Source organism: Chaetodon auriga, chromosome 22 (assembly GCF_051107435.1).
Source record: "Chaetodon auriga isolate fChaAug3 chromosome 22, fChaAug3.hap1, whole genome shotgun sequence".
NCBI classification, from domain to species: domain Eukaryota; kingdom Metazoa; phylum Chordata; class Actinopteri; order Chaetodontiformes; family Chaetodontidae; genus Chaetodon; species Chaetodon auriga.
In genome coordinates this window covers 12,430,116-12,456,079 of record NC_135095.1, presented here as the reverse complement: position 1 = coordinate 12,456,079, position 25,964 = coordinate 12,430,116, and the positions used below count along the sequence as shown (strand labels likewise).

Here is a 25,964-nt window from a genome sequence, read left to right as displayed (position 1 = left end):
CACCGCGTTTCCTTTGGAACCCTTAAACCCACGGGGTCCTTGGATTTGAAGCACACTCCCCTGCAGGAAGAGATTATGGATACACTGAGCCATGAATCATGTAAACCTCTGCCTGTTTGGTTCTGTGTGATACACAGTATGTGCTACCAGCAAACAAACTGTGCGTGAACCGCGTGTAACACATCAGTGCAAAGGATAAATACTTTCTGATAAGAAACAGGAAAATGATCATACCCTTTCTCCTCTGACTCCAGGTAACCCACGATCCCCCTGCAAAGAAAAATGTTTATAAAAACGCCTTTCCGAACATGATTATTTCAATACCAGGTGTCGATAAAAGTAAATATATCTCTTTATACATCTCTCTGCTTTGCTGCTGCAATGGGAAAATTAATAAATTCCTTCACAATACAATAAAATCAACCTCCGATAAAATGTCATGAGTGGTGCACAACATGGAAAAAGTTTGTGCAGTTTGACAGGAGTCACTCAGTTGCGACTCTTCAGTCAAGTACAAACAAACAAATATGAAAACAGTCTGACTGACAATTGAATTCACTCCTAACAACACGGCCTGGACATGCTGACACTTCAAACTGAGTGGGACGTTGTTATGTTTGAAATGAAAAGGAGTCAAATGTCAATGTTGGCCTCTTCTTTCACACCATATACGCCACCACTGACGCAAAACCAAGAGAGAAAGAGTGAGTCAGGTGTAAATAAAGACTAAGTGCATGAAGAAAGACAAGGTCAAGAAGTTCACCGACGCTCCAGCATCTCAGAAACTGCAGCACCGTCGTGCTTTTTGTGCGCCATGGTGTGCAAGATTTGACAGAAGCTGCACTGTAGATAAACATCGAGTTACAAGTTGCAGGTCTTTGGGCGAACACACTTTGGTGGCGAAAGAGGTCAGAAAACAGCATGAATGTTATGTGGTTCATCGATGTCTGGGTACAAAAATCTGTCGTCTATCCTCCCTGCTGGCAACAGTGCAGGCTCACATTAGTGACTTGACATTGGGTCCCTTGCTAAAATGAGCAAAATTTCATGAAACGCTGCTGAGGACAAGACGCATCTTTTCAGACCCGCAGTCTCTGCTCACCTAAATGCCAATTTCAGCCCTCACACCTTGCGGGCACCTTCAGAGGAGGTGAAACAGGTGGTTTGCAGCCTGTATTTGGTCATCACTTCGAAGGAATTTTAAAAACTTACAAAGTCTTGTTTGCTGAAATTACTCCAAAACCTCACAGTATTCCAGTATTAGTATATGATTCATTAAATGAGTGAGCTAAGTGAAGAAATCCCATTAACAGAGTCATGTTCAAATGTGCAGGTATACTGTGTTAAACTTGTGACACATCATGTGGAGTAACAGCTCACCTTTTCACCTTTGCTGCCACGCAAGCCTTTTGGACCCTAACAAAAAAAAGGTCATCTGTGTTACTTAATTGGTGATAAGTATTTTGTCTCCAAGTGAACATTAGTGAAGTGCTAATAGTCTTCAGTGAAATGTTAGACTTGTTTGTATGGTTTTGAAAAGTTGCTTACGAAATGTCCAGGAGCTCCTTTAACGCCTGGAGTGCCTTTTTCCCCCTGAAAAAAGAAGAAATATTTAAAGTTTTCTGCATAATCCTGCACCATTACAGCAAGGCACTAAATACTGTGTGTCAGAAGCTTTAACGGGTAGATCAGCAACCATTCAATAATCTTAAACTGTCACATAAACTGGTGGAAACAGTGATCTTGTGATATTTGACATTACAGAAGATACAGAACATAAGCTGGAGACAACTCACCCCTCTGCCTTTGAAGCCAGCCAACCCTCGAGCACCAGGCTCTCCAGGAATACTGTCACCCTGATGACGATGAGACACAGTAATGATCACCTTTTTTACACAATGTTAGAGATTCATCTCTAGTCAGTTATCATATATACAGTATTTGTACCTTTTCTCCTTTTTCTCCAGGTACACCAGGAGGACCCTTTGTTACAGAGATGCAGTTGTAGAAAAGAAAATATTGTTACGTGTTTGATGAAAAATCAGTAAAATCAGCACTTGTTGAGATCCTTCAGATCATGAGTCGTTTCTTACGTGAGGTCCTGCTGCCCCTCGAAGTCCAGGAGCTCCAGGTGATCCATTCTTCCCTCTTTTACCCCGGTCACCCTGCACCAACACACAAATCATCTTCTGCTTCAAACCCAGTAGCACATTCAGCTGCCCACTTCTTCATCCATTCACGATTAGAAAGCATCCATTCACATACTTTCACTGTCTTCATTTTTCCCGATCACAGTGAGTTAAATGGCAGTTTGTGATATATGATGATGTACCTCTCTGCCCGGCTCTCCTGGGTCCCCTGGTGGACCCCTAAAACCCGGTGAGCCCTGGATGCCTGTGTTGCCATGTATACCCTGGATACCTTGAGCACCTGGAGGCCCTGGCTCACCTGGTTCACCCTGAAGCAATCAAAGAGAAGAGTGAGAGAGAGGGAAAGATAGAGACAAATGAAATGTTTGGAAGACAAACAGTTAAAGGTCACTCCTTTCATGTAATGTAATTATTCAGCTCTTCTATTCCTTTTGAATAATTGCTTTCACATAAAGCCCTTCATTCCTTTATCAACATTTACGCTCAAACACAATTTTAAATGAGTGAGTGAGTCACTGAGCCAATTAAATCCCCTGAATTAAAACCATGATGGGAACCAAAGTCAATCAAAGAGAATGCGATGGAAAAGACTGTGGGGATTAATTGAATTAGAGGGATGTTATAAATAAGAGATTGCTTTCTTCTCTTTAAATTTATTGGTTCACCTTCTGTCCTGGAGGACCAGCCTGGCCCTCTGGACCCCTGTGGCCGATGCCTGGCTCTCCCTGAAAGCACAGAACAAACACAATGTTTCTCTGTCGCTCCTTTCAATTTACATCTCGACTCCCAGATTCTATTGTTACAAGCTAAAAGATGCATTTACCTTTTGTCCCTTTTCACCAATTTCACCCTGAAAAAGTGTGGACGAAAAAGAGCCCATATCAGTCAGACAGTTGAAGTGCACCTCTGAATGTTGTGAGCCATAATAAACCAACACAGAGGAATTTGAAATAAAAAAAAACTTGTCAGCGTGTATTACAAGGGGAATTATTAATGTCTGCTTTAATCTACTGTCTCCCAGTCAAACAGAAATAGAGCAGAGGGGACATCAAAGGCCTGCAGTCAACTGGCTTTCCTGACAGGCGAGACGAGAGAGAAGTTCTCCCTGAGCTCTGATGTCATGTGCTGATGCATTGTGGGTAGGCGGGGAGAGCAGCGATGATATTTTTATGAACTGGTGGCACATTTCGTGTGGCGTCTGTCATTGTGGCTCTGTGATCTGAGGATGATGATAATGATGCTTCAAATCAGCTGATCAGGGGGTGATGTCAGTAAATCCTGACGACTTGTTCCAGTTGAAAGGGTCAGATCACACAAAGAGATCTAATATTAATACACTGAGGGAGCATTTACTGCACTATGAGTACTTTTACTTCATAGTTTGAGTTAAGTTTGATGATAATACTTACATACTTTTAAATAAGGTGTTGAATGCGGGACTTATTTCACTGCGTGCTATTGATGCTTTTACTCTGGAAAAGGATCTGAATACTGTCTTATACAGATGTTCATGTTCTCCAGATAATGAATCTTAATAACAAAGCACCAATAATTAGCAAATGTTAGCATGCTACCATGCTAAGCTAAGATAGTGAACATATACACATTACATCTACTAAACATCAGCATTTTAGCATCATTGTTGTGACCATGTTAGCATGCTAATGTCCTGCAGCACCACTGTATGTGCAGCCTTTTAAACCCTGTGAGCACCGCAAACCAAACTCCATTCAGTTTTGGCAGAAATCTCCCAGAGATGTATCCAAGTATCTGATCAAATAAAACTATTACATGGCCAAGTGAGAGATGTTATACATTATTGATTGTGTCTTTGGCTTAACAAGGGTAGTTATGTTTTGATAGAGTTTCTTCTTAATGTTTCAAGGATCTTCAGTCACCTTTTGTCCTGGTTGCCCACTCTCACCTGGTTGCCCCTGTTGCATAAGAAATGCACAGCACATCAGCAGCACTGCATGATTAAACTGGACATTTATTCTGCCTAATTTTGAACTGATAGCACACTTTGTGCCCTTACCTTCAGGTAGAAGTACTGTGGAGGGTATGGGTATGGCTGTCCAGTTTCCTCATCATAACCCCCCTCTCCCCTCCTCTCCATCTCCACCCTCCTCCTCTCCCACTCCTCCCTCTCCCTCTCCAAGTCTCTCTCCCCCTCCTGCTCCGTCCTCTCCCTCTCCCGCTCTTTCTCCCTCTCCTCTTTCTCTCTCTCCAGCTGCAGCTCAGCCTCCCTCTCTTTCTCCAGCTCCTCTCTCTCTCTCTCCATCTCTATCCTATCCCTCTCTCTCTCCCTCTCCAGGTCCTCCTCCTCTCCTTCCCTCTCTCGATCGACGTCCTCCTCTGTCTCCCAGTCGTAGTCTCCGCTCCTCTCCTCCTCTCCATCGGTTGAATAAGGGCCTGTTTCGGCATATCCATCTGTCTCTACTCCCTTCTCTTGTTCCATTTCCTCCTCTTCATCAGCTTTAGTCTGCTCCTCTCCTCCTCCTTGCATTTCTTTATAAACCTCTCTTTCTGTATCACTGTATTGTTGGCTGTCCTTTCTTTCTTGCCTGTGCTTCCTGGAGTGTGTTTGAAGGTCAGGGTTTTCTTGCTTCTTCCTCTAGAGAAACACAATGTATATCACAAAGCAGTCTTTTTATAAGCTGCTTCTTCTTAATTTGAAATAAAACTCATCTTTACCGTCGATAACAGACTTACATTCCAGCTGTTGTAACCTTGAGCTCCAGAGGACAGATGCTGAAATTAAAACGAAGGGGAAATCTCATATATGCTCCATAAAGAGGCATTTTCATATTTTATTTGATGCAAACTCACATGTATGAAATTTTAATTTTTAAAGATGGGAAATATCTAGTGAAGAATGATTACTTTTTGTGCCTCCTTGAAGCGATCTCTTCCGCCCGGGGCACCTGGCATGAACACCTAAAATATAAAAATCATCATTCCTGCCGTTCATTATTATTATTATTAATCTGCCTTCTCCAAAATAAGGTGAAACTTACCATGGAATCGGGCCAGGGGGCGCTTTTCTTCACCCTGATTTGGGATCGAGGCACCTGTCAAGCCCCCCCAAAACTTCTCATGAGCATATTTAGCTTCAGTAATTCTGATGCTTCCTGTCAAACAGCTGCAGTAATGAAAGTGTGTGCTTTGATGTATTGTAAGAAAGAAAGACACAGACTTGCTTGGAGAGATATTGAACACTTTTACTGAAGGAATACATGCACAGAGAGGCTAAACACAGACAAAAACACTGTCATGGCAGGGGAAAATTTCACCAGTGAAAAGTGTGCTTGAACTGGCTATAAATTTGCTATAATATTAATACATTTTGAATAATATCACTGGTCGTCAAAGATGTTTGGTGAAGCGCTAACACAAGATATTTTCCATCTTTCAATAAATAAATTTCAGTACACTTGAAAAGGAAATATGAATTTAGATTCTTGGACCAAAAAGCTTTGTGTTTTCATCCAATGTGATACAATATTTGTCTGAATAAATAAATTAGGAGCGGTAGACAAGGCAAGCAAAGGCTGCACTGGCGTTTACATGGAACAAAGTGAAGACTGAAAATAAGCTGAACACGAGGAAACAATTGCGAGAGTCTGACTGCAGTGCCTGGTTTTCTATAGAGCTCTGCGTACTCCTTAAAGCCCTCAAACAAGATATGAACTTTCGCCATAGGTTTGGGCAAGTGACATCGTCTCTGTGTGGAAAGAAGTCCTTCCTCATGAAACGTTGGTCAGGTTCAGGGCTCCTCACCAGCCAAACAGTTTTCACAGTTAATCACACTCTCCATGTGGTGTGTGCTTTCTTATGAATGCTTAAAGCTCTATAGTCAGTCTCTTGGGAATTAAGAGATGTCCTGTTTAGAAAAACGAGAGAGAGAAAGTATTAAAAGTAACTCTCTGGAATCGTTCCTTTGCCAGTAAATCATTCCTGAAGAGGCGGACTAGGCTGCTACTTGTGCTCATTCCCATTCAGACAAGCTTTGGAGAAATGACGCTAAAAGCATGCTGCTCAAAAATGCTCTCCTGTCTCATGCTTTGGTAAGGTTTGTGAATTATAAACTCTATGATGGTACATTCCCACAGTGTTCACATTAGACTTCGCACTGGTGAAATTTTCATAGGAGGTAGAAAGAAGAAAAGGCCTTGAGATACGATGCCAAGTGCTCATCTATGGTTTATGCATGTTATGGCAGGGAGAAAGTGAAGCCCATCCTTCAGTTTATTCAAGCACTTGTCCATCACTCTCTCGTGTTAAGTGTAAATAAAAGAATCGCATTCCAAGGCATGCAAGGATCTAAGCTAAGATTCAAGCCTGCATGATTTAAATTAAAAGCAAAGCTCTACCTTGTCTGGTTCTTCTGTTGTGATGGGAGGTGTAGGCAGCGACGCTTCGTCCTGGTCAGAACAATAAAGCATAGATGAGAATGTGACAGTGAAAACGACTCTTCAGAAGTGAACATTGAACACTTCCAGTAAGACCCTAAAAGGCCAGATGCCCCTCATACCTCCTCTGTATCGCCCATGGCTTGAGATGGTGACTCTGTGGTTGTCAAGACACCCTGAGGGAAGAAAAATCAAACAGGGATCATGGGTTTGGACCTGTTTTGTTGCTTCTTGGGCTGAAATGTTTCAGATTAATCTTGTAATACGTCATACATTAAGTGCAGTTTCTCTGTCTGAGGAGGCTGTCAGAGGACCACTGGAGGTCTCTGAGCGGGCAGGGCCGTGTGTGGGTAATAGTTCCTCCTACAAAGACCAAAAACATGTTATTATTCTTCAAGCACAGCAGGGCGGCACATAACTGATCTCAGCTGTCTCTGCTGCCTTTCTATCAGAGTACAGTCTTGCAACAGTGAATGAGTTTTTGTTATTATCCGGGCTGCAGAATCCTTAATGCTCACCTTGTTATCCAGCCGATGGGGGAATTCATCCGTTTGGACTTCAAGCTGCATATGATTAAAAAAAAAAAAAAACATGGACAATATTTGACATTACTTCAATCCAGCTGAAACAGATGAGAGCATGCTCTTTGAAGCAAATCTACCTGTCTGTTGTCTCTCCTCTCCTGAGAGACCGAGGGGTCATCCGGGTAAAGTTCTTCCTGTTTGGAGAAAAGCATGATTTCATTGGAACTTTTAAACACCTACAGACACTCTGGCGGGTGATGTGCAGAGCAGATGCAGTGGGCTGTGATGACAAACTAATTTATTTTTAATAATTAATTCAGGTAGTGGGTGTGTCATTAATCAGCTCTCTTCTGCGTTTATTGTAGGCACAGAGGAGATGCTTCTACATTAAAAAAAAAAAAAACAGGCGGTTTGATTATGAGTTTGACAGGTGCGTTAATAAGAAGCCACAGCGCTCCACGTCTGCGACCCCCGCGCCATCAATCAGCACTTTAAACTTTCCCACAGTTGGTGAATTAGTCACTCGTTGCGGCGGCTGCCCACCTCGTATTCGTAACTGTATTCTTCACCGTCATAAAACTCCTCTTCCTCCTCTTCCTCTTGCCTGTCCTCTTCACTTGTCTTTCGATAAAGGAGACATGACAATAATTACAGGAAGATACTGTTACACATCATAATTTATCATCTGTGTCAGTGGCTGGGAGACAACAATGCCAAGCGATTACAAAGCAACCCATTAATCAAGAACGTTCAAACCTGCTATCAACACAATGAGAAGCACATGGACGTTGAGACAAAAGCATGCTCTTAGTTTTACTAGCCACACCATGTACACAATAAGTGGTTAATTCTGTTTGTTATGTTTAAAAAAATGTTAGTTATTATGATTATTTTGAAGACATTTTAGCACTAAAGCTGTTATTTCTGCACAAATAATATAATGTTAACATCATGTTAGCGATAGCCAGTGTGTTTAAATCTTGCGGGGTGAGACGTTTGTGTTAGTTGGTTTCTTTCTTTCTGGTGGAGTTAAGTTTTCAGGTTAATTTGACCCCTTCAAGGACATTTACCAGGCGTTGTCTCTGCCTCTTATGTCGTCCTTTATTTCCTTTGCCCTGGTTAAGAAGTTCACAGTCGGAGAAAAAAAAAAGATAAAGGTTTCTCATGCTTGAGACGTTGATGATCAAGTCTGAAACTATGAGCTGATACTGTCAGTGGAGGGAGATATTTAAGAGGGGTGGTAGTCAGCTAGTTAATTAATATAAAAAATTAATCCAACACCTTCCCTTAAAGATATTTAGGGAACCCTTAGTGTTAAAGTTGCTTAATGGTTTAGACCTATTTGTACAGGACCACACTGGAGGTTTTGCATGTTTCAGCCCATTATTATATAGTTTACATTACTGATGAGGTTTTCCATAAATCAGTTAGATTCTAATGTGATGTATGCACTTTAATGTAAAGCACATGTAGTTTCACATGGAATGAAATGTACTGTATTAAAACGCTTTTTTGAGGTAGATAATCCGTCACAGTGACGATTTTGACCACAGATGTTTTGATCCCATGTGCATTACCATGGAACAATACCTTAACTTTGTCAAAACAAACCAACAAAAAGTCTCTGTAATTTTCACCTGTATAGTGGCCTGAACTGAAATCAGTAAATGCTTGGAATGAAGGAAGGTTGGGCTGAAAAATGCAATACTAGTATGTTCCTTTAATAATATACATTTAAGTTATAAATGAGTGAGAAACATTGTTACACTTGTTACTTGTTTTATGTTGAATATAATAGATGAAACAATACTCCGTGCTTATTTTTGATCAGTCAAACCCAGTCATCAATAACATGTCCATACCTTCCCGCGCTCCCTGTTCTTCTTCTTCTGTCCTAAGCTCTTCTTCAGAGAGTCCTCCTGAGTGAGGAGCACAGTCTCCACCACAGTTTCTGGTAACCCTGAAACCGTCTGACACACATTTTAATTTGTTTTACTTTGTAATCAGCAGAGAATAAACGCTGGACCACACAAGCTGTGTCTGAGGCTTGAGTGTTGTGTTTTCAGTACTTACATGTGGTTAACAGAACAATTTTTTTCTCTCACATTTCTCACACAATTATTCTTTTTGCGAGAATAAAATGTTATCAGCAATGTGATGCTGTAATCACATTTCAAAGCTGCCAGGTGTGAACATGTGCTGCTCAGCTTGATTCCAAAGGTTTAATGTGTTAAAATTCATACATACATTTAAAGCCGACATACATACTATTGTAAAATGTCCTTACCTCCTGCGTCGTAGTGTAATTGAAAGTAGAATTGACTACAGTCAGGTTAATTTTGAGGGACGCGTCGCTGCCCTCCTCCACCCCTTCCTTCCCCCCGGATCCCTTTAACTTGGTGTCAATCCTGTCGAGCTGCTGCTGTCCGTTCAGCGTGGTGACAGCCCATAAAGTGGGACCCTCTGCAGTTTTATTTAAAGGGTCCTTCACATCAAAAGACACAATTAGCAGAGGTGAGAGAAGATGCAGTTTTGGACCAATACAATATACAGTACACAGGGAGTGTGAAGACAGCTGCTAGTATAATTAGAGCAGAGCTTTCTTTGCACAAATTCACCTACTTGCATGGTGCAGGGAGAAGGGAAATAGTCTGAGGAGGTCAAAACAACAACACTCCTTCATCACTTGTAGTATAAAGAACAAGTTCGTTGTGAGACCAACATGTTTTGGCTCGTTGCTTTCATCAGTGTCATCATGCAACATGTTGCAAAGAACATTTAAATAAAATGAGAGTGGAAGAATAAATGAAAAAGGTTAAAAAGCGTGAAAAAAACAAATGCAAATTTTTACTTTCTAAATGTTCTCTGTAATAATGGTGTTTTTTTCCCTGCAAGTGTTGCCGTAGTTTAATACAACGAAACAAGATTGATCCAACAGCACTGTGTCTCATGAAAACAATTAAATCTTTATGGAGTAATTTACACCCATATTGAGCCTTCAGGACAGAATAATCTCATCTTGCATGAAGGTGTTATTCTCCTCAATATAGGAAAAGTGGATTTAAAGACTCAAGACGCAGATTTTGAGGTTACTTACAACTGAGAAAGGCTCTGGAAGCTGGTCGTCCAAATCAGGGTCCTCGAAGGTGTCCAGCTGCTGGCCGCTGAGGTCGAACTTCACTGAACTCTGTTGAGACAACACAAACAGAAAACAAGCAGCATTTTGTTTTTATGGCACTTTGTGTTGGAAATCTTATGATCTTTTGTTTAATTACATAAACCATAAGAAGAAGTTGACGGATAAACTATTGAAAGTTATTGTGAATTAGGGAAGAAATCACAGACAGTTGTTCTGTTGTTTTGTCAAGGCAAATTTGGCTCAAACTTCAATAAAATTCACTTAATTCATTAAGTTTCACACACTTCTTCTCTAGAGTGTACATACTGTGTACTCAGTGATGATGTTGGAGGTGTGAGTTTCTGTGTTCTCCTTTGTCTTCGAGGAGGTGCCGAGCACATGAAGCAGCTCCTCTATTCCCTCCTGCAGCAGCCTGTCAATCAAAGCCTTCAGCAGAGGCAGCTGAGAAGAAGGTTTTCATTGAGAAGGTCAAACTGGGATGCTATTGCGAACTCTACCAGCCTAGAAATGCATACAATGTGATGCCCAGAGCTCACCCTTATTCCGTAGGCTTCAAACATCACTTCGATGTCCTAAAGAAGAGGACAAACATATTGCTCAAAGCACAAAACAAGACAGTTCAATTTAAATCAAGGAATTACTAAATCTGTCATTCACCTTCATCTCGAAAGATTTTCCAGGAGCTCCAGCATCACCCTAAGGGAACATTACTGTGAGTGCAGTGAAAACAATGTGATTTACATCTCCATATACACGCGTGGGGAAAACACTGAAGCACTACCTTGTCTCCTTTCAGGCCTATTTCTCCTTTATCGCCCTATAACAAAAGACAGATGAGCTACACAGCCAATATTTCATTTGTTTAATAACACTCAGTTTCAGTATGAACCCCATCACCATCTTACCTTCATTCCTGGTGAGCCCTAAACACACAGAAACAGAAGAGCAAGACATTGGAACATGCATCTACAATGCATGACATCAAGCTTGCTATATCTGTTCAGTCATCGCTGGATGATGACTCAGACGCCATGCGTGCAAATATGAATTATGCCATGCAACAGCTGAAATATAGGGCCGTTATCAGGAGCTCTAAGTATGTAGAAACATGTTGTGTGTAAGTATTAAACTCACAGTAGCTCCTGGAGGACCCATTGGGATTGGAAATGCTTGACGGATTTCATCAATGGTGGCGCCCTGAGAACAGATCCACATAAAAGTCAATAAATTCAAGCCGGCAGGCAGGTCTAGGTGGGCCTGGTTAATGTTTTTCTGAATCACCGGCAAATAGAAATGAGCCATAAGTGATCATCATTATAGGCACAATTGTGAATAAGCTGCTTAATTTACTGCTATGCTTTGGAAAGACAGTGGAAATAAGGAATCTGTTTCATAAATCACTTACCTCTGGAGTGACAAGCACCTGCCTGCCAGGCAAACCTGGAGGTCCCGGTTCCCCCTTACTACCATCTCTACCCTGTGAAGGAAGAAAGACGCTCTAAAGTTACAACGTCAGTTTTAATAATTTGTTAATTTTTTATCTCTGAACTGCTTACATTTGCACCTGCATCTCCCTTGTCCCCCTGGAATGAGAGGAACGTTAACACTTATATATTTAGAAACTAGCGTCATAGATGTTCTAGCTGGATGCAATAAGTTTAAGAACCTTTTCTCCACTATCTCCCTTTGGTCCTCTTTCTCCCTGCAAAAAGAAAATACAATTTCAGTTTTAACTTAGATTGAACACTTTTGTTAGCATAATGTCGAAGTAGCATCGACTTTAAGCATAGAAGTGATGAAAATGTCTCCTCACGTCTTTCGCTGGCAGGCCCCTCTTCCCATCAATACCAGGTCTCCCCTGTAGAGCAGAAGAAATAAAGCAACCAGTCCAAGGAGATATCTTTCAGACTGATTACTGCAGCTCATTTCATTTTAATGTGGACTCCAGAACTGACTGTTCGACATACTGACGTACAACCCTGATTAGAAAAAAAGCTTTGTACTGTTTTCAATTGAGTATACGTCAAAAAGGATTTGCTTTTTATATCACAGTCCCTTTTTTTCTTTTTTAACTTGGGGATGTATTAAGGATGAAAATATAATGATTGATTCAGAGTGATACTCACCGGAGTTCCCGGTAAACCGGGCATCCCGGCAATCCCAACCCGGCCCTGGTCGCCTTTGTCTCCCCTCTGCTCACATGCACACATACAAAAACAATGGTATATAAATATATATAAATAGTGACACTGGTACAAAACACTGACAAATAACTAGTGGCAAAAGCTAATATCATTTCACTTTATTACAACTAAGTTGACACTTTTCCTATTCCAATTATTATTCTGTCACAGCTCTGATAAAAGACTTCTGTCCATATGAGTGTTGCATTAAATTAGGCAAATTAACTAATTATCTAAAAGACTTTATCATAACACATTATAACACATTGTAATACTGCCTTGCAAAGTTTATATGGAAAACATGTTAGCAAACAGCTGCTTATTTACACATCCAGTATACATCCAGGCACATTTACATTCACTTGGAGTAGCATTTCTAGCGAATCCAAGTCCAACAGTCACTCTGCTTTTAGCTCTGCGTTGGTCTCCACCACCAACAACTGGGACAAATATCTGGCTCTTTAGCTGCTGAATACTCTGTTGTGCTATCCAGTTAACTTATCAGCTGACAGCTGACTTAACAGCTGATTTATCAGAGGTTTATTGCTGAATATAGCCCCACTGCTGCTGGAAATGGGGTTGTTGGCAAATGACAGTGAACCAATACAGCAAAAGCTCCGAGCTGTAAAACCAAAACAATGGGCTGGATGAGGATAAAACTTTCCGATCAGCTGGGGGATCTTCAGGGCTGGGTGACGATTATCTGTGAAGTTGTCAGTACGAGCGACACGCAGTCATTTGATCTGATTCGTGAAGCTTTAAGTCTCGGCTCTGCTGCTTGTTTCATCTGCTTTATGTTTGTCACATCTCCGGGGAGCCACAGCTGAGAGAAACTGGAGTCTTGCAAAATTCATGGCGTCAAATATACCTCTGTAGATATGATGTATAAAAATGACGGAGACACATAGAGTATGTGATCCATATGGGGTGCAAATAAGTTTGTCTTGTTCGCCCTTTATTACCCTCTCAGGAACCAAATCTTTATATTTCTTGCCATATGTGACAGGCATCAAACTAGTTCTTAAACCTATAAGGCAGAAGCAGTTTCTGGGCGTTTCTTCTACTTCTGTCACACAGCTGTGGAAAGTACTTTGATCTATTTAAGAGGATGTAAGGGAGGTTAACTCCACTCTGTGAAGCTCTCCACAGAACTGTGAATTTGTGTTTGTCTAAAGACATCATCGTAGCTTAAGCACGGTTTGCTCACTGTAAGTTCCAAGCTTCAAGTTTATAAGCCATGTCAGCTGGAAGAATTATAATTAAAACCAAACCACGTTTCTTCAGAATCCGAATATGAAACTGGCGAAACGTCAAGACAAAATGAATCACGACAAACACATCTGAAGTGGATGGGCGCAAAACGAAAGTGCAATAAAAGAAAAAAGGAGTTAAATGCATAAAGATCCAAAGGACATGACAGCATCTTTGCTTTTCCTTTCATTAACGTATTTGTGTGGGCGTGATAATGTACTGTAACTCACATGAATGCATAACAAGACGCTTTTATGTTCTGTCAGCTTCATTATCAGTCTGCAGGTTGCATCACAGCAAACTGAGTCACAAACCCAAACAACTGCTTAATGAGATCGGATGAGTTTTACAGTATGTGTCAGAGTGAACTGGACTGAAGTGAGTCAAATTATTTCTCTACAGTTTCCACTCAGTTGTCGAGGGATGACCAGCGAATCCTTCCATGAAGTGACTAATGAGTTCAGTTTCAGTAAACAGATTCTACATGCTGCCAGTCAAAACAAAACATCTCTATTTCTGATTTTTGCACAAATAATACTGTGATAATGAAAATACCAGGGCACTCACCGCACCAGGCTCTCCTTTCTGTCCCTGGTCACCCTGCAGTCATTATGAGACACCATTATAATGAGTGAGTTCATACTGTAAATGGTCAACATTCAACGCAGTTCACATGTGCAGATTTAAATAATACAAGTCAAACTGTGTTTATACAACCTTCATTCCTGGTGTCCCTGGTAAACCATCTAGTCCACCTCTTCCTGAACCTCCCTGTAAACCACATGAAAGACATGAACATCTTGAAACAAAGGCAGGTCCAGTTGATACAAACAGCACCACAATAAATGCCATTTAAAATGATGTCGCACGTACCAGAGATGGTCCTGGTAGTCCAGGTTTCCCCTCTGGACCCTGTGGAGAGAGACAAAGTTTAGTTATTATTGTCTCCATTACCAATCAATCAATCAGTTCTCTCCATTTAATCATTAAGCGCTTAAGTGTTTAGTCCAAGAAATGTCAAAAAATAGCATTAGGTACTGTCTTCAAATGCCTTTTTTGTGTTACCAACAGTCCAAATCCCAAAAGATATTCAAATTACTATTTTTGTAAAACAGAGAAAACCAGAAAGATCCCAACATGTGAGAAGTGAATGTTTACAGTTTTTGCATTAATAATTGCAGAAATACACATTTTTTGCCAAATGCCTTATTAAATAAATGGACTAATTGCTTTTGCGTTTGCACTGCTATTGATGGTAGTTGTGATTGGCGTGCTTCTGAAGTTTTTTGACATGTGAAGCAAGAGGCAGGATACTCACTCTTGGTCCAGGCAGACCTGTTTCTCCTCTCAAACCGGGCTGACCAGGCTCTCCTGGTTCTCCCTGAGGGGAAGGGGAGAAGAAAAGGGAACTTTAATTTCCCTGATTAAATATGAAAAGACATAAACCTGAATGACATCAAGCATGTTGGATGTGAGTTACCTTTATCACTCTGGTCAGTAGATTGTTGTCTGAAACAATCTGGTGGGACAAAATGAGAAATCAAGAGTTAACCTGGTAATTGACACAATTCCAGCTGATTGAGAGCAGAAATTCATTTTCCAAGGTCTCATGGGAGAGTTGTGTTTTTCCCTTTGTTCTTTATGAGCTCCGTTACAACGAATGCCCTTGACAAACATGGCTGAACTGATGAGAAGCTGTCAAAAATGATAACAGAGGTTTGTTTACTTGCACTCCCGGAGGTCCAGGTTTTCCCTTCGTGACAACGGCAGCACGATCAAAAGAAGAGCACAAGAAAGCACAGTTAAAATCTGAAATGTCACACTGCTAAACACAGTCCATATTGGCAGCACAAAGGAAAAATAGCAGACGCACTGAAGGGTGGCACACACACAAAAACTTAATTACTGAACATATCAAAACAGAAATCGTGAGGTCACAGGACGATAGCAGGTTGTGAAGCTGTGACATGGTGAGTGACACAGAAGAATGATCAGAGGGCGTCAAGCAGGAGAAACAATACACACGCTCATCAAATGAGAGCGGGATGGTGGTGAATACAAACATACCGACTCCCCTTTGTCGCCTTTCTTTCCATCGCTGCCCTTCAAAATAAAACAAACATCACAGGTTCTCTTGAAACATTGCAATTTAAGTGACGTTTACACTCCAAAATCCACTGAACTGTAAAGAAATCTTAAATATAGTTTAATAGTTATCTTCTTTTAATTAAATTCAAAGAACTTACTGGCAGACCAGGCTTCCCAGGATCTCCTTTCTCTCCTGGGTCTCCTGGTCGGCCTGGTAATCCCAGCGGACCCTGATCAATATTAACAAAGGAATCAAAACAAAATGCAGCCTTCCAGTGCTGTTTAAATCAACAGCCATACAGCGACATTACAGTAGATACAAATTTAAACTTGTGGAATAAGACAAAAATCTGTGTCTACAAATTCATGTTTGAAGGCCTGAAAGACGATGGAGCCTGTAAATTCTGGGCTAACTAAAGGCGCTAAGTGGCACCCTTCAGCATAAGAATCCTAAAACTGGAGATTGTAAATGAAGAGAAATAGAAATGCAATATAAACAAAGCAAATTAAGCTGCTGATTGTGTCTATGACACGGGTGGTGAGCAGAAGAGTAATTAGTCCTTTAGTCAGACTTGCATCATCATCACACTGAGTCACACAATCTTTATCTTCTCTTCTAAATAATATATAAAAAATATGTCTTTTTCAGACAGCTTTAGTCTTTGCTGCTGTTTTTTGGGGGGTATTCTATGTATGGATACACATGTATTATTCTTTTTTCTTCGTTTTCATTATATGTCAGCTTTTAAAACACCAAAGAAATACCCTAATTCCTCTGTCACCAGGCTCTCCAGGTGGTCCTTGTTCACCCTGTGAAAGACAACGGGATGTCATCACTTCAAATGAGTACATGATTGTAAGTGTTTATAACTGTATTGAGTATATATGCCATCACTGAGCGAGCTAACCTCCTGAGCAACGCGGCTTACCAACAGAACAAACAAAAACATTAAGTAAACATGCTGACTGTACCTTAATTCCTTGCTCTCCTCTAGTTCCACTTGCACCCTACACACAAAGTCAACAGTAATTGTCTCAATGTCTCCAACACAAACACAGTGCAAACATACAGTATAAATGTGACAAAGGAACAAGCTGTGATGTGTCTTATGTTTGATTTGTACTCTGGGCTTTCTCCCGCTGTAACATTTTCTAAATAAACTCTCATAAGAAAAATACATCTGAATTCTATTGCACAAAAAATTTGTATCATGGCTGTAGCAGCCATTCAGGATTTACTTACATCTTTACCTCTTAATCCTGGTTCTCCAGGATTGCCTGGTAAACCAAGACTCCCTTTGTCACCTTTGAAGCCATCCTGCCCCTGGAAACACACCACACGACTTCTGTTATGGGTTTTTAAATAGCTACAATGGACGCTAGCAGTAGCCTTTCATCAAAATACACAAAATTATTTACATAAGAAAAGTGGTAAATATTTGTTTAGCCACTTGGGGGCTGCAGCACAAGTGCAAACGTGTTAGCTTAAGTTGCCTCCAGCATTTCCATCAGAAGCTGAGGAACATTAGCATTGATTTAGAGCCATGTGTGTCGACAGCTGACAAACATGAGCTTCTGTTTGGTCTCCACCAACCGCAGAGTGAAAAATCGGACTCTGTGTTCACCAGCTAGTTGCTAACTTTGTCCAAAACAGTCAGTTCTCTTACTTTTGGTCCTGGTTTTCCAGACAAGCCAACATTTCCCTGTGAATGACAAAGCGTAAATAGCAACCAGCAGCTGTTTTCTGTTTCTTTATTGTGATGATGATAATAGGGTTAAAAGGAATAATTTAGCCTTTTCAGGTGACTCACCCTCTCGCCATTCTCTCCCTTTGGTCCTCGCTGTCCTGGAATCCCAAAACCAGGACTGCCCTGCACACGTGAGAACCAACCAAAGCCATGTCTTCATATACAGCACGACAGCTACTCTTTGATTAATGAATCAGAAAGATTACAAAATGCAGAAAAGACTAAATTAATGCCCAATGTGCACTATTTCTCAATATTAACCTTCTCTCCTTTGACTCCTTGTTCACCCTTTATCCCCTGGGGGCCCGTGGGGCCGACTGGACCAATGTCTCCCTGACAAACGGAAAACAAGCACATATTTGCACACATACGACATGATTCAAATTATCCGAGCATTTTCAAAACAAAACTCTTCAGTATAAATGGTACCCTGTGGACTGAGATTAAAGAAGTCCCATTCATTGGTGCATTCACTCCCACTGCAAAAGCTAATGAGAGAAAATCTTAATTGTGTTTGATGAGCAGACCCAGAGGACTGAGTCTGAGTCTGCAAGAATACCCCAAACAATTAATTAAGAAAGTCTCGATGGAATAAAACATTAAGAGAATCACTTCCCTCTGGCGGGATGACTTATTTTAAGCCAGTTAAGGTAAATACAGACAAACAACTTAAACTTTCAGTCTTTGGACTAATTGCAAAAATCCACTTTCCCCTCTCAACAACTTCTCAAACTCCAGAATTGCAGTTGAGCAGCTCAGAGGTGAAGACCATTGCAGACTAAGGGTTTAATTATCCAAACATTTCTCGGAGGCACAGCTTCCTGGAGGCCATGAGTTGTCTTACTGGTTGAGTCAAACCTCATTGGACTGGAACAGATATCACTTCAAGGGTATTTTGACAGGTAAAAAGGACATATTTTGAATTGCAATTAGAACCAGCCAGGTTTCACAGAGCCCAGCAGGTATGTGATGCACAAGAGGAACGAAAATGTAATCTTAGCAGTCGAGTGAAATCACTTTTTAATGAACAAACTTTGAACCTCCACTTTTAAGCAACATGGATGAGAAAAAATGTGAACTCAAACTCAGTTTTTGACGTGTGAACAGTTTGTAATAAGCATTGATTATCACTGGATGTTCAACCCTTTTCAACTTTAACAATCTGTTACGCTGAATTAGTTCATTTGGGTTATCAAACATGGAGAATTTACCCTTTTTCATCTCATAGCAAGAGAAACGGATCGCAATCATAACGTTAGGTAGCCGAGCTCCTCTCTTTCAAACATCCTACGATTCACTAACAAACGCAGTGCGACTTGAAAATACAAGACAGAAGAAAATGTCTTTCTGTACAAGTAAAAAAACATGTCTTGTGCTGGTGATTTTCTCACAAATGTCCTGAGTAATTTTTCTTCAACAACAGTAAATGGCGCCGTGAGTCAATTTAGACACATAGGTGGTAGAGCAGAGCTGATTAAACAGCCGAAACCACAGCTGGATTTCATTATAAAGGAATTAGCTTCGTTGAGTTGAGCAGCATCTGAATGAAAATGTGATGCCAGTTATCGGATTGTTTATTTGTGCTGCCAGGCTGCTGTCGATGAAATATCTCATGTGATAGTGAAGTAACTGAAACCAGGTTTTCTGGGGTGTTAACAAGGACCTTTTTCTCTGTTTACCTTAGTTACAGATGAAAGTGGTGGTGGTGCACACTGCCACAAAAACATGTTTTCCTGCATGAAAAAATGTAAAAAAGCTGATTTTGGTCACTTACCCTGGCACCCTTCTTTCCAGTTGGACCAATTATCTGTTGTGATAGGAAAAACAAGACTGAGTGCTGAGTATCAAGGACTTCTATATCTAGTTTAAAGTAAAAATGAGTGAAACAGTTTTCTTACACCCTTGGCGGGATCTCCAGGGGCTCCTCTTGGACCCTCATCTCCTTTTAACCCCAGTGGTCCCGTCGGTCCCTGGAAAAGTCAAACGAAATGAGAAAGATTTCTGAACTCTGTACTGCCATTTCTCTTATGATTGATAGTTAATTCTAAGCCATCCTCTGTTAACCAGCACTTTAGGAGCTGTTGTGTTCAAAGCTTAACTTTTTTGAGCTGAAAACTGCACACTGTACTACAAAAGAGAAGAATATGGTCCTCATGGTGGCATTTTTTGGTAAAGTCTCTTCCAAAGGACTGTGCTGCCTCAAATTAAAAACCAGTGATGCAGGACAAAATGAGCCATTTGCTTAAGATACCCACTGAGGTTTGACAATTTGGCTCATGATTGTGTGTAATCAGAAAAATCTCTGATAGAGTCTAATCTTTATAACCCCGAAAAAAAAACGGCTTCCTCATTTGTTCATTTATTTATGTAAATGTCTGTTTGGAGAAAACAGTTATTAAATAGTGTATTACCCACTTTTCCAGACAGATTTTGGAGTTGGTCCCAAACAGATATACTGCATCCCGCACCAGGCTTTCATTGTAATTAAAAATTAATTAGACAGCAGATTTTTATATGCTCAGGTGTGTAAGTACAACCGCGATTCCAAAAAGGTTGGGGTGCTGTTTACAACGAAGATAATAACACAAAGCAATCTGTGTTCACTGATGCCCGTGTAGTAATATCCTTTATCCATTCATGTGTTCCCAAAGTGGTGAACCTCGCTCCATCCTCGCTTTTGAACGACTGAGCCTTTCCAGGATGCCCCTTTCATACCCAATCATGATACTATCACCTGTTACCAATCAACCTGTTTACCTGTGGAATGTTCCAAACAGGTGTTTTTGGTGCATTAGCGTCCTATTTTTTTTTTTGGAATCTGGGTTGGAGAAGCTTACGATGGGCTCCACTGTGCAGGCAGTTACAAATGTATATGTGTATTGTCAATTAAGGCCACGTCCTATCAGACGTAATCCTCACTCACTGTGGGTCCTCGAGGTCCTATTGGTCCCATCTCTCCTTGTTCTCCCTAAAAAGACACAAATGTGTTCATTAATTTAACACTTAAATCTGAACACATACGCATGCACACCCTCACATAGTTACGGTATGATGGTAGTGTTATTCAAACACCTATTAGCTTGACTCTGAGTTAAATTGATTCTTTCACTTCCCCGTATTAATTATAAAGCGCGTATTTTCAGCCTAATGAAGAGAGAGTGGATGCGTGGGGGATGAACTCACCTTGTCCCCTTGCTCCCCTTTGAATCCCTTCTTTCCCTGCAGGTAAAAATAAATCAGTGGCTCTGAATCCTTTCATCACTGATTCTTACAGAAGATTCACCCACAGTTTAATAGGTTTGGTTTCATCTCATTAGACTAAGCTGGAATTAATTCATATGAATTTAAGGGTAAAATATGCAGGAAGTCGTCGCTAGCTATTGAACAAGAGACAATAATGAAGTGCGCACCCGAGGCCCGATGGTTCCTTGGATGCCCTGCTCTCCAAGATCACCCTTAAAATATAAATGACATTGCAAATATTATTCCCCAAACGCCCTCAACACAAACATCTCACATGAAAAAAGGAAAAGGACTACTTTACGCTCAAATGTGCTTTTCATGTTTGTTACCTTTGAGCCAACTGGTCCCGTTAAGCCAATATTTCCCTGCAACACAACAGTTCAAAGACTGAATCAAAAACTGGATTTCATATTAATGCATCCAGAACCACCACGTTCCACATTAACAATCTGTCCCATAAGACATCGTCATCGTGGCAGACAGCTTCTTAATGTCAGAACTGTGACTGGACTTTGTATTCTGCTGTAAATAAAATTATCATGTTCCTTATCTATAGAAGATTTTTCCTTTTTAAGTTCATCGTTATGTACTGTACCTTCTCCCCCGGCTCTCCACGAGGACCTTGAATACCTTGTATGCCGATTCCTTCTTCCCCCTGCAAATAATAAATGTTCATCAGGCCAGTCTATATTCATGTATTTTTAGCAGGTTGGTCAAGTGCAATAGTTGTAACTTCTTGATCAATGACACTGTTACCTTCTCTCCTTTCAGGCCTGCTAAACCGGGAACCCCATCAATGCCAATGGGACCAGGCAAACCTGCAATACCCTGCAGCAGTTTGCATATGCGTGCGCGTCATCAGAGTTTGTGTGTGAGCGACAGCAGGAAGGAAACAAAAGAAGTGAGAATAAAAAAAACACTTCAAATTATGCGAACACTTTTTTTTCAGAGGGCAGCTCTGAATAATCTTCTGTTGGTGTTGTGCAATGTCTTTTGCAACTTCTGCTAATTTGATCAACTATGCGCTTACGTCTCTTCCTGGCTCTCCTTTGTCTCCTTTCACACCCGGCTTCCCACGTAAACCCTTTCAAAAATGATAAGAATAATTATCAGATATGCGTCTGAGGCATTATAATAGGCTTCAACATTTGTGATGCATGATATTTATGCTGCACATTAAATCTTCTAGTGCAAACTTTTCATAAGCAGCCTTCCTACTCACTTTTGCTCCCGGCTCCCCAGGATCTCCCTACGAAGTGCAGACATAAAAAACAACATTATTGGTATTTTGTGACACTTCATACTGAATATTATTGGTTGGTCTGATGTTATACGATGCAATATGATGGTGTGACACCTGCACAATGAACCAAGTATCATCAACAGAGAGACACCGTTATGCTGTGACAGTGTTCACTGATCCATGTTACCTTGACAGATATTCCCGGTGACCCTGCTGGTCCTGGCTGGCCAGGTGGTCCTGGAGATCCATTGACCCCTGGTACACCAGGAGGTCCCTGAGGACCCTGTAACATGCAGTGAATACAAACTGAGTTTTCCTGAAGTTCACTGTTGAAAAACTCCAAGAGTTTTTTTAAGGACTCACCGAAGATCCCGGCTCTCCTTTTCGTCCAGGAACAAAATTTGCATCCGTGCCGGCTATAACGTATCCAGGCTCTCCCTACGTGTAAACACGCGAAGATAAATCCAGAAGACAGCTGCGTCATGAGCTCAAATCGTAGCAGGAAGCAATCAGTCCAAATTAAATGCGCATGTTAGACTCACTCTCTCTCCTCTCTGTCCTTTTGAACCGGCTGGTCCAGGTATACCCTGCCAGGGAAAGAGCACATACAAACTCTATTAACCAAGACATTATTCTGATAGATGAGCTAAACATGGAAAAGTTTAATGGTGAGGCATCCTGATGGCCTCTGAGTTTAAGATGCCGGCCATGTACGGCAATCACGTCTGTTTGATGCTTTAAGGATTTATACTCTGTGCAGCATAAAACACCCATTATCACTTGACCTTTCCCCCTTACTGTCTGTCCCCTTTCTACTTTCTACCTTCTACTACCCCTTTCTATCTTTTATTTAGACAAAAATGCCCAAAAAATGCTCTCAAAAAATTAAATGAATATAAAACTTTTCCAGTCTGACCCCAAAGGACAAAATAAAAGCTGTCTATTGCAGATGAATAAAACTCTAAATGCTGAATTAAGCTTAGGTTTTGATACTAAAGTACTAAGGTAAAGGTAAACAGGCAATCACATTTATGAGTTTTAGCCAGCTGACCCGACAGAAAGCTCCATAAAAAGCTTCTTTTCATACATTTCTTTGTCATTTCCATCTTACCATATCACCTGGAATGCCTGGAGGACCCTGAAAAGAAAAAATATATTTCATTTTCAGAGTCTAAATTAAATAAACTTTAACCAAGTCCGTGTGAGGTTTTGTTTTTTTCCCAATTTAGTTACCCGTTGGCCGGCAGAACCTGGTGGTCCAGTTCTCCCCGGTCGTCCTGGCAACCCAGGTACACCATCTGTTCCTGGAGGTCCCTGTCATATTGAAACATTATGGGCTGTGCTGGAAAATGAAATAATAGACGCACACAGCAAAGCTACACTCACCCACACAGTCGCAGCGGGGTTGTGAGATTGGATACAGCTCAAATGAAAAAGTAATGACGACATTGACGTGATTCACTGGACTCACGAGGACAGAGGAGCTGTGTTTACATTTACTGTAACTGACTCAAGGAATGAACAACAGCAAACAGGCCGTGGGTCACCTCTCGTTTGGACCGATCTGCACTGTAAATATTTCGAGCTGATGAGTCACGATCACAAACACAGCACAGTTTGTGGAAACATCTGTTCACCTGTGAATCTGTCAATGCCCAACACAGAGTAAAGAAGCTTTCACTTTCTATATAATGCAGTCCTGGGTTGATTCCTTCTGACATAAAGTTTGTGCCTTTATGGCTCCAATTATGTGCAGATTAAAGGTGGGGTCAGTCATTCTGGACCCAGATTGTTGATACTGCCATCTCCCTTTCATCACAATGAGTTGCTAGCAAGGTTTTTAATATGTGATGTGACAAAGTGTGAAAAACGCAGCCAAACAGACAGCAGATGAGTGACGTAATCTGATTATCAATGATGATGATGAAGATGATGGTAGTGGTAGCGCTGATTCTTACCCTTTCTCCCATTTCTCCTTTGGAAGAAACGAAAGGATCATACTGTCCAGGACTTTGCCTAAATTTCTACATGCAAAAACAAAAAACTAAATTAATAATAAAGATAATCAAATCCAATTCAGATCAATGATTTATGCAGGACAGAGACAGGACGGCAGAGAATGTCAAGAATTATCACCAAACAGGGGCCATAAGAAAACCTGATAAAACATACCAGACCGCCAAGACCAAAACCATCTCCCTGAAAGAATGAGAGTCATATGAATAACACTGCTTTTGCATACATTTCCAAATCAATTTAATATTTCATCATTATGTTATATACATTTCAGTTAACTCACCTTCTCCCCTTTCTGGCCCTGGATAAACAAATAATTAATACCATTAATTAAGAGAAGAACTCATCAATCAAACCACTGTTAACATGAGAAGTTCAGCTGAATGACACAATGTGCTGCTGTTGAATCTCCAGTCTTGAGGTGATTTGTACCCTCTCACACATGTGGCCGCACTATGACTGATATGATAATGACAGTAATGATAGCAATATTGAGGAAACCAGTGGTGGGAGGAGAAAGAAGATTTCGTCCTCACCTTCGCACACGTGGACGGGCAGGGACCCTGAGGCTTAAGGAGCTCCTCTGGGTCTTCGGTTGGAGTGTCTAACTGAGCGAACTGAAAATAGAAACAAGGGAAAAAATATCAATTATGGACTGGTCACAGATATTGTGGGGAACTGACAGGATATAGCACAAAGTGGCAGGAAAGTCAGGACTGCTGGAGTGTTTCCACCTACAGAGTCAATTAAAAAAGTGATTTACATTACATTTATTGTGTCTCATACGAGGTCATGCCTAACCATCACCAGAGGTGGTTTGGTTTTACATGTGTAATTTAAAGGCTTCATTCGCATGCATGAATGTAAGGCGCTTCAAGACGTCTGCTTGAGCTCCACATCTGAATAATCCGAAGGAAAAAATGAGACAGATGACAGTTTTGCTTTGCGTTTGTCTTGCCTCTTCCTGCAGTTTGAACTCGGAGAGGAGTTCCTCACTACAGATGCTATTGATAAACTCTCTCTCTATGGAAGGGAAGTCGTCAAAGGTTGGTGCGTAGAAGATGTTTTTGTAGCTGGTGGGTGCCGCTATTTTATTCAGCTCCTCAATGTCCGCATTAGAGACTCCGACTGCCAGGATACTGACGCCTGGAGAGAAGCAGATTCAGAACATGATAACGCAAGAGAAACCTTTATCGCAGATTTATTGAAGAAAATGTATTTCTCTGCTATATCCACATTGCTTTTTTTGGCTACACTAAACCGCTTTGGAGGCTTCACAGTGACTTGTGCTGACCCAGAGCACGTGCAATTCTGGAGGGAGGCACCACATTGTCCTGAGCCCTGCCATCTGTAATGAGAACCAGAACATGGGCCACATCCTGCCTCATCCCCAGAGACTCCTGGAACAGTTCCTGCAGGACGTAGCTGATGCCTTTTCCTGGGTGTACACAAAAATATGAGGAGAAAACAATTAAACTTTGGAGAGTATTACTCTGATAAATGCCTGTCAAGTACACAATTAAATAGATTACAATAAAACAAGAATATGATAAAAAATAAACACTAATCAAAAGCCAGGTTAAAGAGAAACACTTCTAGTTTATTTTCAAAGACATCTTCCAGAAATAACAATGATGAAATCATTATTTTTCATGAAGCAGTCAGGAATTAAAAGGAATTATTTTCTTTTCATGTATGAAATGATCACTTTAAGGTCTTGTGGGTTCCAAATAAGTTCAACCAAAAGTTTGTTCCCTTTCTCTTTAATTCTCTGTGATGTTTAAGGAAACAGATGCAATTAAATGCAACTTCTATTTTTCTTACAAGACACAGTAAAAGTTTTCTTTAACAAGGTTAGCTCGTGTGGTACGAGCTACGTCAGCACTCAGTATTAATGCATCTATATGATCAAGAATAGCATGTTTTCTGCCCATCAGCATGACAGCTGTTGGAGGCTGTGACATCAA

At 40.8% G+C, this 25,964-nt stretch overlaps 1 protein-coding gene across 1 annotated transcript in view; it reads right to left on the bottom strand.

Moving 5' to 3' along the window:
* Positions 1 to 25,964, bottom strand: part of col7a1l (collagen type VII alpha 1-like) — a 46,454-nt gene that overhangs the window by 7,830 nt on the left and 12,660 nt on the right. The window contains exons 23-93 of the mRNA XM_076722851.1: positions 25,292 to 25,435; positions 24,956 to 25,143; positions 24,534 to 24,614; positions 24,281 to 24,298; positions 24,154 to 24,180; positions 23,940 to 24,005; positions 23,215 to 23,295; positions 23,093 to 23,119; positions 22,524 to 22,568; positions 22,345 to 22,419; positions 22,169 to 22,264; positions 21,961 to 21,987; positions 21,769 to 21,822; positions 21,495 to 21,566; positions 21,334 to 21,393; positions 21,068 to 21,103; positions 20,906 to 20,950; positions 20,679 to 20,714; positions 20,419 to 20,463; positions 19,394 to 19,465; positions 19,270 to 19,302; positions 17,757 to 17,828; positions 17,559 to 17,618; positions 17,415 to 17,450; positions 16,991 to 17,071; positions 16,720 to 16,755; positions 16,513 to 16,557; positions 15,906 to 15,977; positions 15,727 to 15,762; positions 15,386 to 15,412; positions 15,140 to 15,178; positions 14,978 to 15,040; positions 14,533 to 14,571; positions 14,377 to 14,430; positions 14,227 to 14,259; positions 12,352 to 12,417; positions 12,039 to 12,083; positions 11,892 to 11,927; positions 11,782 to 11,808; positions 11,631 to 11,702; positions 11,360 to 11,422; positions 11,131 to 11,148; positions 11,007 to 11,042; positions 10,883 to 10,921; positions 10,762 to 10,797; positions 10,532 to 10,666; positions 10,184 to 10,273; positions 9,374 to 9,571; positions 8,949 to 9,056; positions 8,157 to 8,201; positions 7,630 to 7,707; positions 7,224 to 7,280; positions 7,081 to 7,125; positions 6,836 to 6,925; positions 6,685 to 6,738; positions 6,524 to 6,574; positions 5,168 to 5,221; positions 5,034 to 5,087; positions 4,863 to 4,901; positions 4,186 to 4,764; positions 4,049 to 4,084; positions 2,974 to 3,000; positions 2,816 to 2,875; positions 2,333 to 2,458; positions 2,094 to 2,165; positions 1,948 to 1,983; positions 1,797 to 1,856; positions 1,549 to 1,593; positions 1,381 to 1,416; positions 235 to 270; positions 4 to 60 (exon numbers count right to left, since the gene is read on the bottom strand). Of these exons, the coding sequence (XP_076578966.1) occupies positions 4 to 60; positions 235 to 270; positions 1,381 to 1,416; positions 1,549 to 1,593; positions 1,797 to 1,856; positions 1,948 to 1,983; positions 2,094 to 2,165; positions 2,333 to 2,458; positions 2,816 to 2,875; positions 2,974 to 3,000; positions 4,049 to 4,084; positions 4,186 to 4,764; positions 4,863 to 4,901; positions 5,034 to 5,087; positions 5,168 to 5,221; positions 6,524 to 6,574; positions 6,685 to 6,738; positions 6,836 to 6,925; positions 7,081 to 7,125; positions 7,224 to 7,280; positions 7,630 to 7,707; positions 8,157 to 8,201; positions 8,949 to 9,056; positions 9,374 to 9,571; positions 10,184 to 10,273; positions 10,532 to 10,666; positions 10,762 to 10,797; positions 10,883 to 10,921; positions 11,007 to 11,042; positions 11,131 to 11,148; positions 11,360 to 11,422; positions 11,631 to 11,702; positions 11,782 to 11,808; positions 11,892 to 11,927; positions 12,039 to 12,083; positions 12,352 to 12,417; positions 14,227 to 14,259; positions 14,377 to 14,430; positions 14,533 to 14,571; positions 14,978 to 15,040; positions 15,140 to 15,178; positions 15,386 to 15,412; positions 15,727 to 15,762; positions 15,906 to 15,977; positions 16,513 to 16,557; positions 16,720 to 16,755; positions 16,991 to 17,071; positions 17,415 to 17,450; positions 17,559 to 17,618; positions 17,757 to 17,828; positions 19,270 to 19,302; positions 19,394 to 19,465; positions 20,419 to 20,463; positions 20,679 to 20,714; positions 20,906 to 20,950; positions 21,068 to 21,103; positions 21,334 to 21,393; positions 21,495 to 21,566; positions 21,769 to 21,822; positions 21,961 to 21,987; positions 22,169 to 22,264; positions 22,345 to 22,419; positions 22,524 to 22,568; positions 23,093 to 23,119; positions 23,215 to 23,295; positions 23,940 to 24,005; positions 24,154 to 24,180; positions 24,281 to 24,298; positions 24,534 to 24,614; positions 24,956 to 25,143; positions 25,292 to 25,435 (4,727 nt within the window). The remainder of the gene's footprint in view (positions 1 to 3; positions 61 to 234; positions 271 to 1,380; positions 1,417 to 1,548; positions 1,594 to 1,796; positions 1,857 to 1,947; positions 1,984 to 2,093; positions 2,166 to 2,332; positions 2,459 to 2,815; positions 2,876 to 2,973; positions 3,001 to 4,048; positions 4,085 to 4,185; positions 4,765 to 4,862; positions 4,902 to 5,033; positions 5,088 to 5,167; positions 5,222 to 6,523; positions 6,575 to 6,684; positions 6,739 to 6,835; positions 6,926 to 7,080; positions 7,126 to 7,223; positions 7,281 to 7,629; positions 7,708 to 8,156; positions 8,202 to 8,948; positions 9,057 to 9,373; positions 9,572 to 10,183; positions 10,274 to 10,531; positions 10,667 to 10,761; positions 10,798 to 10,882; positions 10,922 to 11,006; positions 11,043 to 11,130; positions 11,149 to 11,359; positions 11,423 to 11,630; positions 11,703 to 11,781; positions 11,809 to 11,891; positions 11,928 to 12,038; positions 12,084 to 12,351; positions 12,418 to 14,226; positions 14,260 to 14,376; positions 14,431 to 14,532; positions 14,572 to 14,977; positions 15,041 to 15,139; positions 15,179 to 15,385; positions 15,413 to 15,726; positions 15,763 to 15,905; positions 15,978 to 16,512; positions 16,558 to 16,719; positions 16,756 to 16,990; positions 17,072 to 17,414; positions 17,451 to 17,558; positions 17,619 to 17,756; positions 17,829 to 19,269; positions 19,303 to 19,393; positions 19,466 to 20,418; positions 20,464 to 20,678; positions 20,715 to 20,905; positions 20,951 to 21,067; positions 21,104 to 21,333; positions 21,394 to 21,494; positions 21,567 to 21,768; positions 21,823 to 21,960; positions 21,988 to 22,168; positions 22,265 to 22,344; positions 22,420 to 22,523; positions 22,569 to 23,092; positions 23,120 to 23,214; positions 23,296 to 23,939; positions 24,006 to 24,153; positions 24,181 to 24,280; positions 24,299 to 24,533; positions 24,615 to 24,955; positions 25,144 to 25,291; positions 25,436 to 25,964) is intronic.